This window comes from Papio anubis, chromosome 15 (genome assembly GCF_008728515.1).
Source record: "Papio anubis isolate 15944 chromosome 15, Panubis1.0, whole genome shotgun sequence".
Classification (NCBI taxonomy): Eukaryota; Metazoa; Chordata; class Mammalia; order Primates; family Cercopithecidae; genus Papio; species Papio anubis.
In genome coordinates this window covers 26355773-26368919 of record NC_044990.1, presented here as the reverse complement: position 1 = coordinate 26368919, position 13147 = coordinate 26355773, and the positions used below count along the sequence as shown (strand labels likewise).

General features: G+C 39.7%; 1 protein-coding gene across 2 annotated transcripts in view; it reads left to right on the top strand.

Annotated features, from left to right (window-relative positions):
* The window catches only part of SUCLA2 (succinate-CoA ligase ADP-forming beta subunit), a 65932-nt gene extending 55197 nt beyond the window's left edge, over positions 1 to 10735 (top strand). The window contains exons 9-11 of one of the 2 annotated variants that reach the window (XM_003913856.4): positions 2718 to 2838; positions 3295 to 3383; positions 9957 to 10735. In XM_003913856.4, coding sequence (XP_003913905.1) covers positions 2718 to 2838; positions 3295 to 3383; positions 9957 to 10031 — 285 coding nt within the window. In that variant the 3' untranslated portion in view covers positions 10032 to 10735. The remainder of the gene's footprint in view (positions 1 to 2717; positions 2839 to 3294; positions 3384 to 9956) is intronic. The other variant, XM_009191916.3, reaches the window with a different exon arrangement.
* The last annotated feature ends 2412 nt before the right edge of the window (positions 10736 to 13147 follow it).

The following is a 13147-nucleotide window of genomic DNA, read 5'->3' as shown; positions in this document are numbered from 1 at the left end:
AGAGACGGGGTTTCACCATGTTAGCCAGGATAGTCTCGATCTCCTGACCTCGTGATCCACCCGCCTCGGCCTCCCAAAGTGCTGGGATTACAGGCTTGAGCCACCGCGCCCGGCCTTTTTTTTTTTTTTTTTTTTTTTTTTTTACAAAGGTGTGGAAGGGATGTAGTGCTATCAGTCAAAGGCAGTAGGACTGAGGAGAGTTTTGTGGCGTATGTTTTCTTGCTTGTTTAGAAGATCAAGAAGATGAGCTGTTTCTAGTTGGAGGAAGAGAAGAGATTTGAAAATAAAGAGAGTGAATGTAGCTAGAGGGGTGAAGACCTGGAGGAAATACAATATAATAAATAGATGGAGATAATTATCTGGCCAAGTTAGCTTTGGAAAGGTGGTTACTCCTTTCCTGAGGTGCTACTAGAGAAAGGAAGGTTGTATGCTAAAAGTTAGAGCACTTGCATGGGATAGGAGGCTTATGAAGAGAGTTAGAGATATGAGGCAGACTACTAAGTTGAGGATTGCTGATGAATCATTATGTTATTGCTCTTCAGGTTATGCTAGTGTTTCCAGTTTTGTTTTCAGATTTTACTTTTTTACTTTTCCTTGAATAAACTATGGCTGGAATCATCCAAAGAGGCATAGTTTGAAGTAGGATGGCAGAGGAATAGGTAGGACAGAATTGAGCATGTAGGTGGCAGTGACATTGAATTGCTCAGCCATATGTTCCAGGCTCTATAGTGAAGAAAGTCAGATCCATTGAGAGCTGATAGAGTTGAAGATTAGAGATTGATTGAGGGAGGCCGAGGCGGGTGGATTACTAGGTCAGGAGATCGAGACCATCCTGGCTAACGTGGTGAAACCCCGTCTCTACTAAAAATACAAAAAACTAGCCGGGCGTGGTGGCGGGCGCCTGTAGTCCCAGCTACTCGGAGGCTGAGGCAGGAGAATGGCGTAAACCCGGGAGGCGGAGCTTGCAGTGAGCCGAGATCGCGCCACTGCACTCCAGCCTGAGTGACACAGCGAGACTCCATCTCAAAAAAAAAAAAAAAAAAAAAAAGGAGGAAAAGATAGTGTTTGATAGAGCTAGAGGTAAAAGGCATTAAAGTGAAAGGGGAAGGAGGTTGAGCAGAGAATGAGATTTATACATTTAATATTCTAGAGACACTCATTCTGGCCTAGCCCAGGATTTATCTATGGTAGTAATTTGTTTAAATTGACTACAGGTGAAAGTGTCTTGGTAAAGATCCAAGAACTTTAAGGCTGGAGTGCTAGATGGTGCCTGGTGGTGAATATGGAAACTATCCAGAATGAGGTGAGAGGGAGAGAGATGGGAGATGGCAAAGGCTACTATGAGTTCTAGTCTATATGAATTCCAGAGCTTCATTTCTTGAAGATCTGCTAATAATAGTGGTAAGGTAAAGAATGTATAGTATAGCTCAACCCTTTTCATGTCATGGCATTCACAGAAGATATTTCAATGAGGCCTTGGAGGTAGATGGAGAAGATTGCTTGTAGTCACAGTCCACTGGCCCTGAAGCTCCTGCTGCCCCAGAACGTTCCTAGCTGCCCCAAGAATTGAGGGAAACAATGTTTTGGTGTATCTACAACCCGTTTTAATCTCACTGTTTGAGAAACCCTGGTGTAGCTGAGTGAACTAAACCTCTTTTTTAAAAGATGAGATTATTTGGAAATGATAGGAGAACACTGATTCAGAACTATCATTTTGATGTTGAAAGAATGCTGACCCAAACAGGTCCTGAGATTTGGATGTGAAATGTAGCCAAGAGAGGGCCATACAGGAGAAGTTGGGTGATTGTTAGGGCCTTGCTTGTGTGAAAAGTTGGTTACATTGATGGGGATTGTTTTGCAGTGAGCAAGTCTATGCACGTGTACCCCCAGAGGCCAGGGGATCTGAGAGGCCAAAGAAAGAGGCTGGCAAATCCAGTTCTCAGAAAGAAACTAAATTTATATGGAGACTTAGAAACAGAAACTATGGGGTGAGTGGCTGCAAGATGGTGGATCTCCACACTCACCCTCCAGAAAGTATCCTTTATATAGTGAGCTTTTTTTCTTGGTAACACGTGTACAGCTGGTCACGTCTGAGACCCTCTTGTCAAACTTGTGATCATTGGGGAAGTTGGGTAAACATCTTTATGAGGAGTCATTTATGCTACAGGCATTTTTTCTTTCTAAGGGTTATCTATGTTACAGGCAGTGTTTCTTGACCTTGCTGCAGAAGGCCTTGCTCTGCAGGAGTCAAACATTGGTCATTATGGCAGTTTTGCTTCAAGATGGTGTTACTCTTGCCATACAACACGCCCCTTTCCTACAGGAATAGATGAGGAAATGATAGGTGATGAATACTAAATTGGAGATCTTGCACGTGAGACTATCTTATAATGTGATCTGGGGGTAGTCATGTTGGTGAATGGCCAAGTTTAACAGGAGAAAGTAAATGGAATTAGATGGTCTTGTTCATATGGGATATAGTAGAGAAGGAAATGTGAACTGGGTATTGAAATTACCCAAGGAGGTGGAAATAAGTTCTGGTGGGCAGTGGACTACACAGACTTCAATAAAGAGAGCCAGAAGAGGGTATGGTGGTTTGGTCTGAAAATCTTTCTATCAAATTAATGTTTATCATGAAGCACATATACTAGTATTTTGGGGGGAAAAGAATTTAAATTTCTTTTAAATTTTAATCTATCAGAACACTTTATTCATAGGTACTGGCTATTCTGGTCAACATATTTGGAGGAATCATGCGTTGTGATGTTATTGCACAGGGTATAGTCACGGCACTAAAAGATTTGGAAATTAAAATACCTGTTGTGGTACGGTTACAAGGTGAGTGTAAAAGGTATCTTGCAATTGTTCCTGATTCTTTAAAAGTTCACATTTCCATGGAGCTCGGTTCATTAAAACATAGTTTTTGAATAGCTGTGTCTTTGAAAGCATTATACGACACGAAATTTAAAACTATAGTTTTAAAAAAATGTTAACATTGGGGCAAAAATGTTTACACTTTTGCTTGGTATAATTTGATACACATTTTATTTGTTGCGATTTGTCCTGAAGTCTGACTTGCCTCAATTACTAAGCAAGTCAGAATTATTGTAAGGCAAAATATTTTATAAGATAACCTGGGTTTTTACAGTATTTTCTTTGGTTTAGAAGCATTTATGCTAAACAATGGAAGTCTCCTCTGTTGAGGTTTCATTCTTGTACCATGTTTTGGCAAACATTTTAAAATGCTTCTGTGTGTGCATTTAAAACATTTATATTTGCATAAATCATTTACAGGTACACGAGTCGATGATGCTAAGGCACTGATAGCAGGAAGCGGACTTAAAATACTTGCTTGTGATGACTTGGATGAAGCTGCTAGAATGGTAAATGGGCCATGTTAATCTAAGGATAATTTATAAACACAGATTCTAAAACGAAGCTAATTATTCATGCAGCTAATAATTTGTGCTTCAGCTAAATATTATGTGTGTTATGAATGGTTAAAGAAAACGATTATTTATGACTCTTGCTGAAAGATGTTAAGGCAGACTTTATTCAGAGGGACTGTTGCAATAAGCATAGAGACTACTGCAGTGGAGTTTTGCACTAGGGGAGAAAGATTGGGCCCAACTCCAAATACAACAAGGAAAAGTGAGAATTTATAACCAAGGAAGAGGGTGGGGGCAGTGGATGAAAAGTTACTAAAAGGATGCATTATGGGTAAGGGAGGACCTTGGCTAAACTGACTTAAGCAAGATTCTTGCTAAAATTGGACTATGCAGGGACCAATACAGAAGTCCAAAAAGTTAGGACCAAGTTGAGAAGAGAGTTCAGAGTAGCCTTTGGGAGGCTGAGACAGGAGGATTGCTTGAGTCCAGGAGTTTGAGACTAGCCTGGGCAACATAGGGAGACCCTCTCTTCTCACACACACACGCACACACACATATATGTATATGTGTGTATCTATCTATCTATATTCGATAAATATATATTGAAAAAACAAAAGAGTTTGGTCAAGGAGAGAATCTTTGTCAGAATGTCTTATACCTGTGATCATCTTAAACAACGGTCAGCTCCTGCCCAATCTTGTTTCTTGTTTTGTCTGTATTCTTACTTCAACTGTGATTATTTTCAAGCAAATCCCAGACATTGTATCATTTCTTTTTTTTTTTTTTTTTTTTTTTTTGAGACGGAGTCTCACTGTGTCTCCCAGGCTGGAGTGCAGTGGCGCGATCTCGGCTCACTGCAAGCTCCGCCCCCCGGGTTCACGCCATTCTCCCGCCTCAGCCTCCCAAGTAGCTGGGACTACAGGCGCCCGCTACCGCGCCCGGCTAGTTTTTTGTATTTTTAGTAGAGACGGGGTTTCACCATGTTAGCCAGGATAGTCTCGATCTCCTGACCTTGTGATCCACCCGCCTCGGCCTCCCAAAGTGCTGGGATTACAGGCTTGAGCCACCGCGCCCGGCCTGTATCATTTCTTATATTTCATCATGCATCTATAAAAGATATAGGTATTGATAATGGTGTATTTGTTTTAGGTGGGGTAATGGTATTATGGTTATGTTTTATAAAAAATAATACAGTCTTTGAAATTTCTGAGTCTCTCATATCTTTTGTTTAAGTTCTTTGTTAGGATCAGAATAAGTCTCTGCATTGCAGTTGGTTAATATGTCTCTAAGTTTCTTAATCTGTTGGTTTCCCCTTTTAAAAAGAAAAGCATTTTTTGTGGTTTATTTGTTGAAAAATCCAGGTTGATGGTCCTGTTAAGTTTCTCATAGTCTGGATTTTAATGGTTGCATCTTTAGGGTGTCATTCATTTACTATGATCTCTGCCCTCTCTCTGTTCTCTGCCATCTGTATTTCCTGTAAACCGGGAGTTCAGTCTATAGGCTTGACCGTATTCATATTTGATTTTGGGGAGCAGGGAACAAGAATATTTCATAGTAGGTGTTGTTTAATTTCATCAAAACATATACAGTGTTAGAACATTTCTTTTTGTGGTATTACTAGCCATTGACATCATAGCTTAGATCCAATATTTTGTTTGTGTTGCAAAGTGGTGCTATTGTAATTCTGTCATTCTTCACTTATTTTGCATAGGAAAAGTAGGATAATTACCTGATTGTTTGCCTTTATTGACCAATTTTCAAAATAATGTTTGTTCTATTATGACCAATAAAGGTGACCTAGGCTTTTTTTTGTTTTGTTTTGTTTTTGTATCTTGTTTACTTTTTGTTTTCAGGTGTGTGTGTGTGTGTGTGCGTACACATACATGCACGTGTGTGTTCCACTGGCATACTGTTTTGAACTTCTGACTTAAACATTTGATGTAGTTCAGTTCATATAAGTTGTGATTGATTGAAATTCTCCAACCTTTGGCCTTTGGGAACCTCTCTTCAGGTTAATTGCTGAACTGCATCCTTCTGACACGTCCTCTCTCTGGTATGATAAAATGTTTCAGGCTCATCTTTACATTTCTTGAGTCAGAACTTGAATGGGCCAAATGGTATTTAGAGACCACAATTTGGGCCTTAAGAGTATTCATAGATACTGGGTTGATTATTGTTTCTGAGCTTTTTAAGTGGCAAGTCTGAGAAAACATGTATTTTTTTAAAGAGATGATATTTGAGTTCATGCTGGTATTTTCAATGCAAGTCCAGGAGTATAGCTTTTTATCTTTTTTTTTTTTTTGGAAACGGAGTCTCGCTCTGTCACCCAGGCTGGAGTGCAGTGGCCGGATCTCAGCTCACTGCAAGCTCCGCCTCCCGGGTTTACGCCATTCTTCTGCCTCAGCCTCTCGAGTAGCTGGGACTACAGGCACCCGCCACCTCGCTTGGCTAGTTTTTTTGTGTTTTTTAGTAGAGATGGGGTTTCACCATATTAGCCAGGATGGTCTTGATCTCCTGACCTCGTGATCCGCCTGTCTCGGCCTCCCAAAGTGCTGGGATTACAGGCTTGAGCCACTGCGCCCAGCTAGATTTTTTTCTTATCTGACATCTGTTTATGCCTTCTTTCATGCCATACTATCATAATTATTCATTTGGTTTGTCCCTTAGTACAGATATGACAGTTTTATAATAAGAATACCAACAGTCTGATTACTGAAAGCAATTATATCTGCATTTATTTCTGTCCTTTTGGGTATGTCCCACAACTTACTGGATTTTAAAATTCATGTGAAATAATTCTCTGTGTGTTTTGCCTCGGTTTGATATAGTTTCATTGTTTTTAAAGGGATTGCTTTAAAAAAAAAACCCTTTTGTTTTATATTTTATGTTTACATAATTCCGAAGTCGAAAGTATAGAACAAGGTATTATCAGGGAATCTAGCTTTTATATGTTTCCCTCTTTCCTTCTTCCCCAACAAGCAACCATTTTACCTGTCTTTTTTTTTTTTTTTAAGAAAGTTTTGGTTTATCTTGCCACTTTTTAAAAACGTTAGCTAATTAAATGTATATAACTCTATGTATGTGTACAGTAGTCCCCCCTTATCTGCAGGGAATGTGTTGCAAGACCCCCAGGGGGTGCCTGAATCACAGTACCAAACCCTGTTTATACTATGCTTCTTCCTATATATACATACCTTTGATAAAGTTTATGTATTAGACACAGTAACAGATTAATAATAATAAAGTAGAACAATTATAACAATATACTGTGACAAATGTGAATGTGGTCTCTCAGAATATCTTACTGTTCTCTACTCACCTTTGTGGTGATAATGAGATAATAAAATGCTTACTTGGTGAGATGAAGTGAGGTGAATGATGAAGGCATTGTGACATAGTGTTAGGTTACTACTGACCTAATGGTGTAGCAGAAGGAGAATCATCTGCTTTGGTTCATCCTGGATCATTGAGCCATAATGTTGATAGTTGGATGTCGAGAGCAGATAATGTTGATGACTAATGGAAGAGTAGTTTATACAGCGTGGATACGCTGGGCAAAGAGATGGTTCACATTTCGCTTGGAGCAGGATGGTGCAAGATTTCATCACACTTCTCAGAGCAACACACAGTTTAAAACTTAATGACTTTATATTTGTGGAATTTCTCATTTAAAATTTTTGGACCATAGTTGACTGCAGGTAACTGAAACTGTAGAAAGTGAAATTGTGGATAAGGGGAGACTTTGTGTGTGTGTCTCCCTTTTCCCACTTTAATGGTAATGTATACTTTGTTTCTTTTACTTAACAATAATGTGTATCAGAGAACACTTCATAGTAGATACAGAGAGATGAGAATTTTTTTTTCCCTATCTTTTTTTTGTGTGTGTGATGGAGTCTCGCTCTGTCTCCCAGGCTGGAGTATAGTGGCATAATCTCGGCTCACTGCAAGCCCCGCCTCCCAGGTTCACGCTATTCTCCTGCCTCAGCCTCCCGAGTAGCTGGGACTACAGGCACCCGCCACCATGCCCGGCTAATTTTTTGTATTTTTAGTAGAGACAGGGTTTCACTGTGTTAGCCAGGATGGTCTCGATCTCCTGACCTCGTGATCCGCCCGCCTCGGCCTCTTAAAGTGCTGGGATTACAGGTGTGAGCCACCGCGCCCGGCCGAGATGAGAGTTTTTTATTGTCTTCCCTTCCATTATGTTTATAGACATTTCATTGAACACTCAAACACTCTTTGGGCTCTATAGCTTAATCAATAGTAGACTCTTGAATTTTTTTTTTTGAGACAGAGTCTTGCTCTGTTTCCTAGGCTGGAGTACAGTGGCATGATCTCAGTTCACTGTAACCTTTGCCTCCTGGGTTCAAGCGGTTCTTGTGTCTCAGCCTCCTGAGTAGCTGGGACTACAGGTGTGTGCCACCATTCCCAGCTAATTTTTTTTTTCTTTTTTTGAGACGGAGTTTCGGTCTTGTTGCCCAGTGCAATGGTGTGATCTTGGTTCACTGCAACCTCCATCTCCCAGGTTCAAGCGATTCTCCTGCCTCAGCCTCCCAAGTAGCTGGGATTACAGGATGTACCACCATACCTGGCTAATTTTGTATTTTTAGTAGAGACCGGGTTTCACTATGTTGGTCAGGCTGGTCTCGAACTCCTGACTTTGTGATCCACCTGCCTTGGCCTTCCCAAGTGCTGGGATTACAGGTATGCGCTACCGCACCTGGCCTTGTATTTTTAGTAGAGAGAGAGTTTTGCCATGTTGACCAGGCTAGTCTCGAACTCCTGACCTCATATGATCCACCCACCTCGGCCTTCCAAAGTGCTGGGATTACAAGCATGAGCCCCCACACTTAGCCAGACTCTTGAATTTGCTGAGTTAATGTGATGTCATTTCACAAAAGTAATAAAAGTCTTATGTCCTTCTTTGGGAAAGTACTTACTAGTAAATGAAATTTAACTCTAGTTTAGAGACAGAAGAATTTAAACTTAAATCTGAGTTAAAATTAAAGATTTTAATCAAGGGAATAGTAGGAGAAAATATTTCAGAAAGCCTGTTTTGACTTTGAGATGTAGGATATATTGAAGGGAAGAAAGGAGAGATAGTAGGAGTCCATCTAGTGCAATACTTAGATATGAGAAAAGGTAAAGGTAATAAATAGGTTATAACTTGCCTCTGAAAGTGCACTTTTTTGGAATGAAAGCTTGAATTAAGAAAAGCTTGGCCGGGCGCGGTGGCTCAAGCCTGTAATCCCAGCACTTTGGGAGGCCGAGACGGGCGGATCACGAGGTCAGGAGATCGAGACCATCCTGGCTAACACGGTGAAACCCCGTCTCTACTAAAAAAAAAAAATACAAAAAACTAGCCGGGCGAGGTGGCGGGCGCCTGTAGTCCCAGCTACTCGGGAGGCTGAGGCAGAAGAATGGCGTAAACCTGGGAGGCGGAGCTTGCAGTGAGCTGAGATCCGGCCACTGCACTCCAGCTCGGGCGACAGAGCGAGACTCCATCTCACAAAAAAAAAAAAAAAAGAAAAGCTTGGAGGACATGGAAAAGAAGAAGAAGAACCAGCCGGACCTTGATCAAATAGGTCGTGAGAGGTAAAAGTGGAACAGTTGATTTAAGTTGTGACTACAGTGTTTTTATTGACTGGGAGATTATAGAAGTCATAACAATAATATTGGATGAGATGATGATGATATTAGCAGTTACTAACGTTTATTGAGTATTTATGCGTGCAATGTTAAGCTGTTTTCTTCAAGGATTATCTCATTTAATATGAGTTTGGTGATAAAATTTCCATTTTTACAGATGGAAAAACAGGCTAGATAAGTTAACTTATTCAAGGTTATATGTCATAAGCATCAGAGGGGGGATTTGAATCCGAGATATCTAACTTCAAAGCCTTTTCTTAACTATTTTATTGGGGAAGAGAGAAGCTGAGTTTGTTTTTTTAGTCTTAGACCTGTCTAAATTTGTATGATTTGTGTGGTAACAGGTGGATATTTTTAGACAGATTGTAGAGGGAATTGGAACTCAGGGTAGCAATTATCAACTTACTGACAAAAAGTAAAGTACTAACTACTAGACCCAAACTTCTGTCCCAATATTTTAAGTTAAGATTGTATACGTATTTCAAAAGAAAAAATTTTTTTTTCCTTTTTTCTTTTTTTAGACAGAGCAAAACAAATTTTTATTTCGATGTGCTTTGAGTTGTGGAGTATCCAACAGAGACACTCACTGTTTCTGTCTTTAAGATAAAATTTAGAATACATGTATATACACACACATTTTATACACACATATATAGTCTGATATAATACATATGTATAATCCTATCAGGTGGTATAACATCTTAATCAGAAAGTATTTAATTGAAGTTTGGGCTATGAAGAGTGTCAGACTTGATTATCTTTTGAGAGTGTCATTTGCTTATAAAAATGTAATGTGATTTATAGTGATGTCAGAATAGCCCAGATGTTTTAAATGGAAAAGATTGAGTGTACATTAATTTTGCACTGCCCCGTAGTTCTGAATTAACCTTTTTGTGAAACTTCTTCGTTCTTTTCTTTTAGGTTGTAAAGCTCTCTGAAATAGTGACCTTAGCGAAGCAAGCGCATGTGGATGTGAAATTTCAGTTGCCAATATGATCTGAAAACCCAGTGGATGACTGAAGGTGTTAAATGCGCTATAATCATTAAGAATACTGTGTTCTGTGTTATTGTTCTTTTTCTTTTTAGTGTGTGGAGACTGTAATTGCCATCTAGGCACACAAAATTTAAAAGGATTTGGTCTGCATTCAATTGTACCATTCAGAATGGACTGTTTGTACGAAGCATGTATAATGCAGTTATCTTCTTTTGTCGCAGTCAGTCTTTTTTGCTTCTCCTACAAAACATAACTTGCAATTTGCCAGTTTCTTATTGTTGGATACAAAGTTCTTCATTGATAAGAGTCCTATAAATAAGATAAATGTGAAGATAAAGCTTTATTCTTTAGTGTTAAAATACCGTATATTTAATAACTAGCCTCATTAGTAGAGCAGTATATTAAAACTGTTTTATGTAAAAAGTGTTTATCCTCAGCACCAAATACATAAATGTATCAGTCACTATTTATAAACAGAGCTTTCAAACACTCCTCAGAATATTCTTCTAAGTATTTTGATGAAGTAACTTCGTAATTATTTGAACATTGTTTTAATCATTAGGAAACACTGATGAACTGCAAGTCTTCATGATTCTGTCATATTATGAAACACCTGTAGGTTTGTTGCAAATAAAGGCATATTAGCAAGGACTTGTAGACAAAATTAAGAATGTCAATTTAAGTTAATAAAAATCTCCCAATATGATTTGGATTAATGACTTTTGTTTGCTTGTTTTGAAGTTAACACAGTAGAAGTTGATATGTTCATTATTGCAGTATAGAGGTCTAAGCACCAATTTGTAAATCATATACTTGCCATGATGGTGTGTTTTTTGTTTTGTTTTGTTTTGTTTTGTTTTGACTCAGGGTCTCACTCTGTCACCCAAACTGGAGTGCAGTGATATGATCATGCTCACTGCAACCTCTGCCTCCTAGGCTCAAGTGATCCTCTCACCTGAGCCTCCTAAGTAGCAGGGACTACAGGCCCGTGCCATGTTTTTGTTGTTGTTGTTGTTTGTTTTTTGTTTTTTGGGGTAGAGACAGGATATCACTATGTTGCTTAGGCTGGTCTCTTACTCAGGGGCTCAAGTAATCCTCCTGCCTTTGCCTCCCAAAATGTTGAGATTACATGTATGAACCACTGCACCCAGCCAGCCATACATATTATAGAGCTACTTATAGATAGATAGTTCACTGGAAGTCTGCTATTTATGTATATGCCATCTAGTATATCCTCTAAAGGAAACGGGGGAGAATTGAATCCAAGATGCCTAACTTCAAAGCCTTTTCTTAACTATTTTACTGGGGAAGAGAGAAGCTGAGTTTGTATTTTGGTCCTGGCCATGTCTAAATTTGTATGATGTTTTTGTGTTTGTTTTTTGAGACGGAGTCTCATTCTTTTGCCCAGGCTGGAGTGCCTTGGCGCAATTTCGGCTCACTGCAAGCCCCGCCTCCTGGGTTCACATCATTCTCTTGCCTCAGCCTCTCGAGTAGCTGGGACTACAGGCGCCTGCCACCACGCCCAGCTAATTTTTTGTGTTTTTAGTGGAGACAGGGTTTCATCTTGTTAGCCAGGATGATCTTGATCTCCTGACCTCGGGATCCGCCCGCTTTGGCCTCCCAAAGTGTGTATGAAGTTTTATATGGTAACAGGTGGATATTTTTAGACAGATTGTAGTCACATTGTTCTTTCTGTCCATATATGTGTATGTGTGTGTGTGTGTATACATATTGACCTTTTGCTCACTGCATAAAACTTGGTAGTTAACTAATGCCATGGAAGGAAATATTGACCAAGCAGTAGACTATTTAACCATACTGATGGATTTGAGAACTTCTACCTATTGTGATGTTCTTAAAGTGTGATCAGATGTATATACTATGAGAGGCAGCATAACGTAGTGATTATGAGCACAGACTTTGAAAGTAGACTGCTTTGAATCTGGATCCACTACTTACTAGCTATGTGAGGGCTTCTTTTGTTTTTTGTTTTTTTGAGACAGGACCTCAGTCTGTCAACCAGGCTGGAGCGCAGTGGCACAATCATGACTCACTGCAGCTTCAATCTCCTGGGTTCAAGTGATCCTCCTGCCTCAGCCTCCTTTTGTAGCTATGACTACATGTGCATGCCACCATGCCCAGCTAATTTATTTTTTATAGAGATGGGGTCCCGCTATATTGCCTAGGCTGGCATCAAGTAGTCTTTCTGCTTTAGAATAAGTTTTGATGCTTGTGTCCCTCAGATTCCTTAGCTCTTTTCTTATCAGTGAAGTTTAGTAAGGGAAGAGAACAAAAATAAGTGAGAGAATTTATATTTAGAAAACATAAAATATGTATTTTTAGCCAAATATATATTGGGTAGTTTACATGTATATGACCCAGAGTATCAGAGCCATAAACCATTTAAAATTATAGCCGGGTGCGGTGGCTCATGCCTGTAATCCCGGCACTTTGGGAGGCCAAGGTGGGTGGATCACCTGACGTCAGGAGTTTGAGACCAGCCTGGCCAACATGGTGTAACCCTGTCTCTACTAAAAATACAAAAATTAGCCAGACATGGTGGCGGGCGCCTGTAATCCCAGCTACTCGGGAGGCTGAGACAGGAGAATCGCTTGAACCTGGGAGGCAGACTGAGGTTCAAGTGCGCCAAGATCACGCCACTGCACTCCAGCCTGGGCAACAGAGAGTGAAACTCCATCTTAAATAAAATGTGATAAAGTTATAATTAAAAGTCCAGTCATTTAGTTTTTGCTTTTTAAAGATTCATTCCAAAGAATACCAGTCAGTGATTAACTAAGATTGGCATTTGTATTATTTGTATTATTCGAGGTCTACTTAGGAGTTAAAAACAATGCTTGTTAGGACACAATACAGATTATTGGTAATACTAGTGTTTTAGTTACCTATTCTTGCATAACATCACCACGAACAGTGAGTTTCAAACATTTCCTATCTCATTTATATCTCATATCTGTGGGTTTGGGATCAGTGTAGCTGGGATTGGTTCTGGTGCTACAGTTATTATTCAAAGGTGTCACTGAGCCTGGACGACCTACTTCCAAGGTGGCTAACTTGTATGGCTTTTGGCCAGAGGCCTCAGTTTCTCATGTGGACCTAT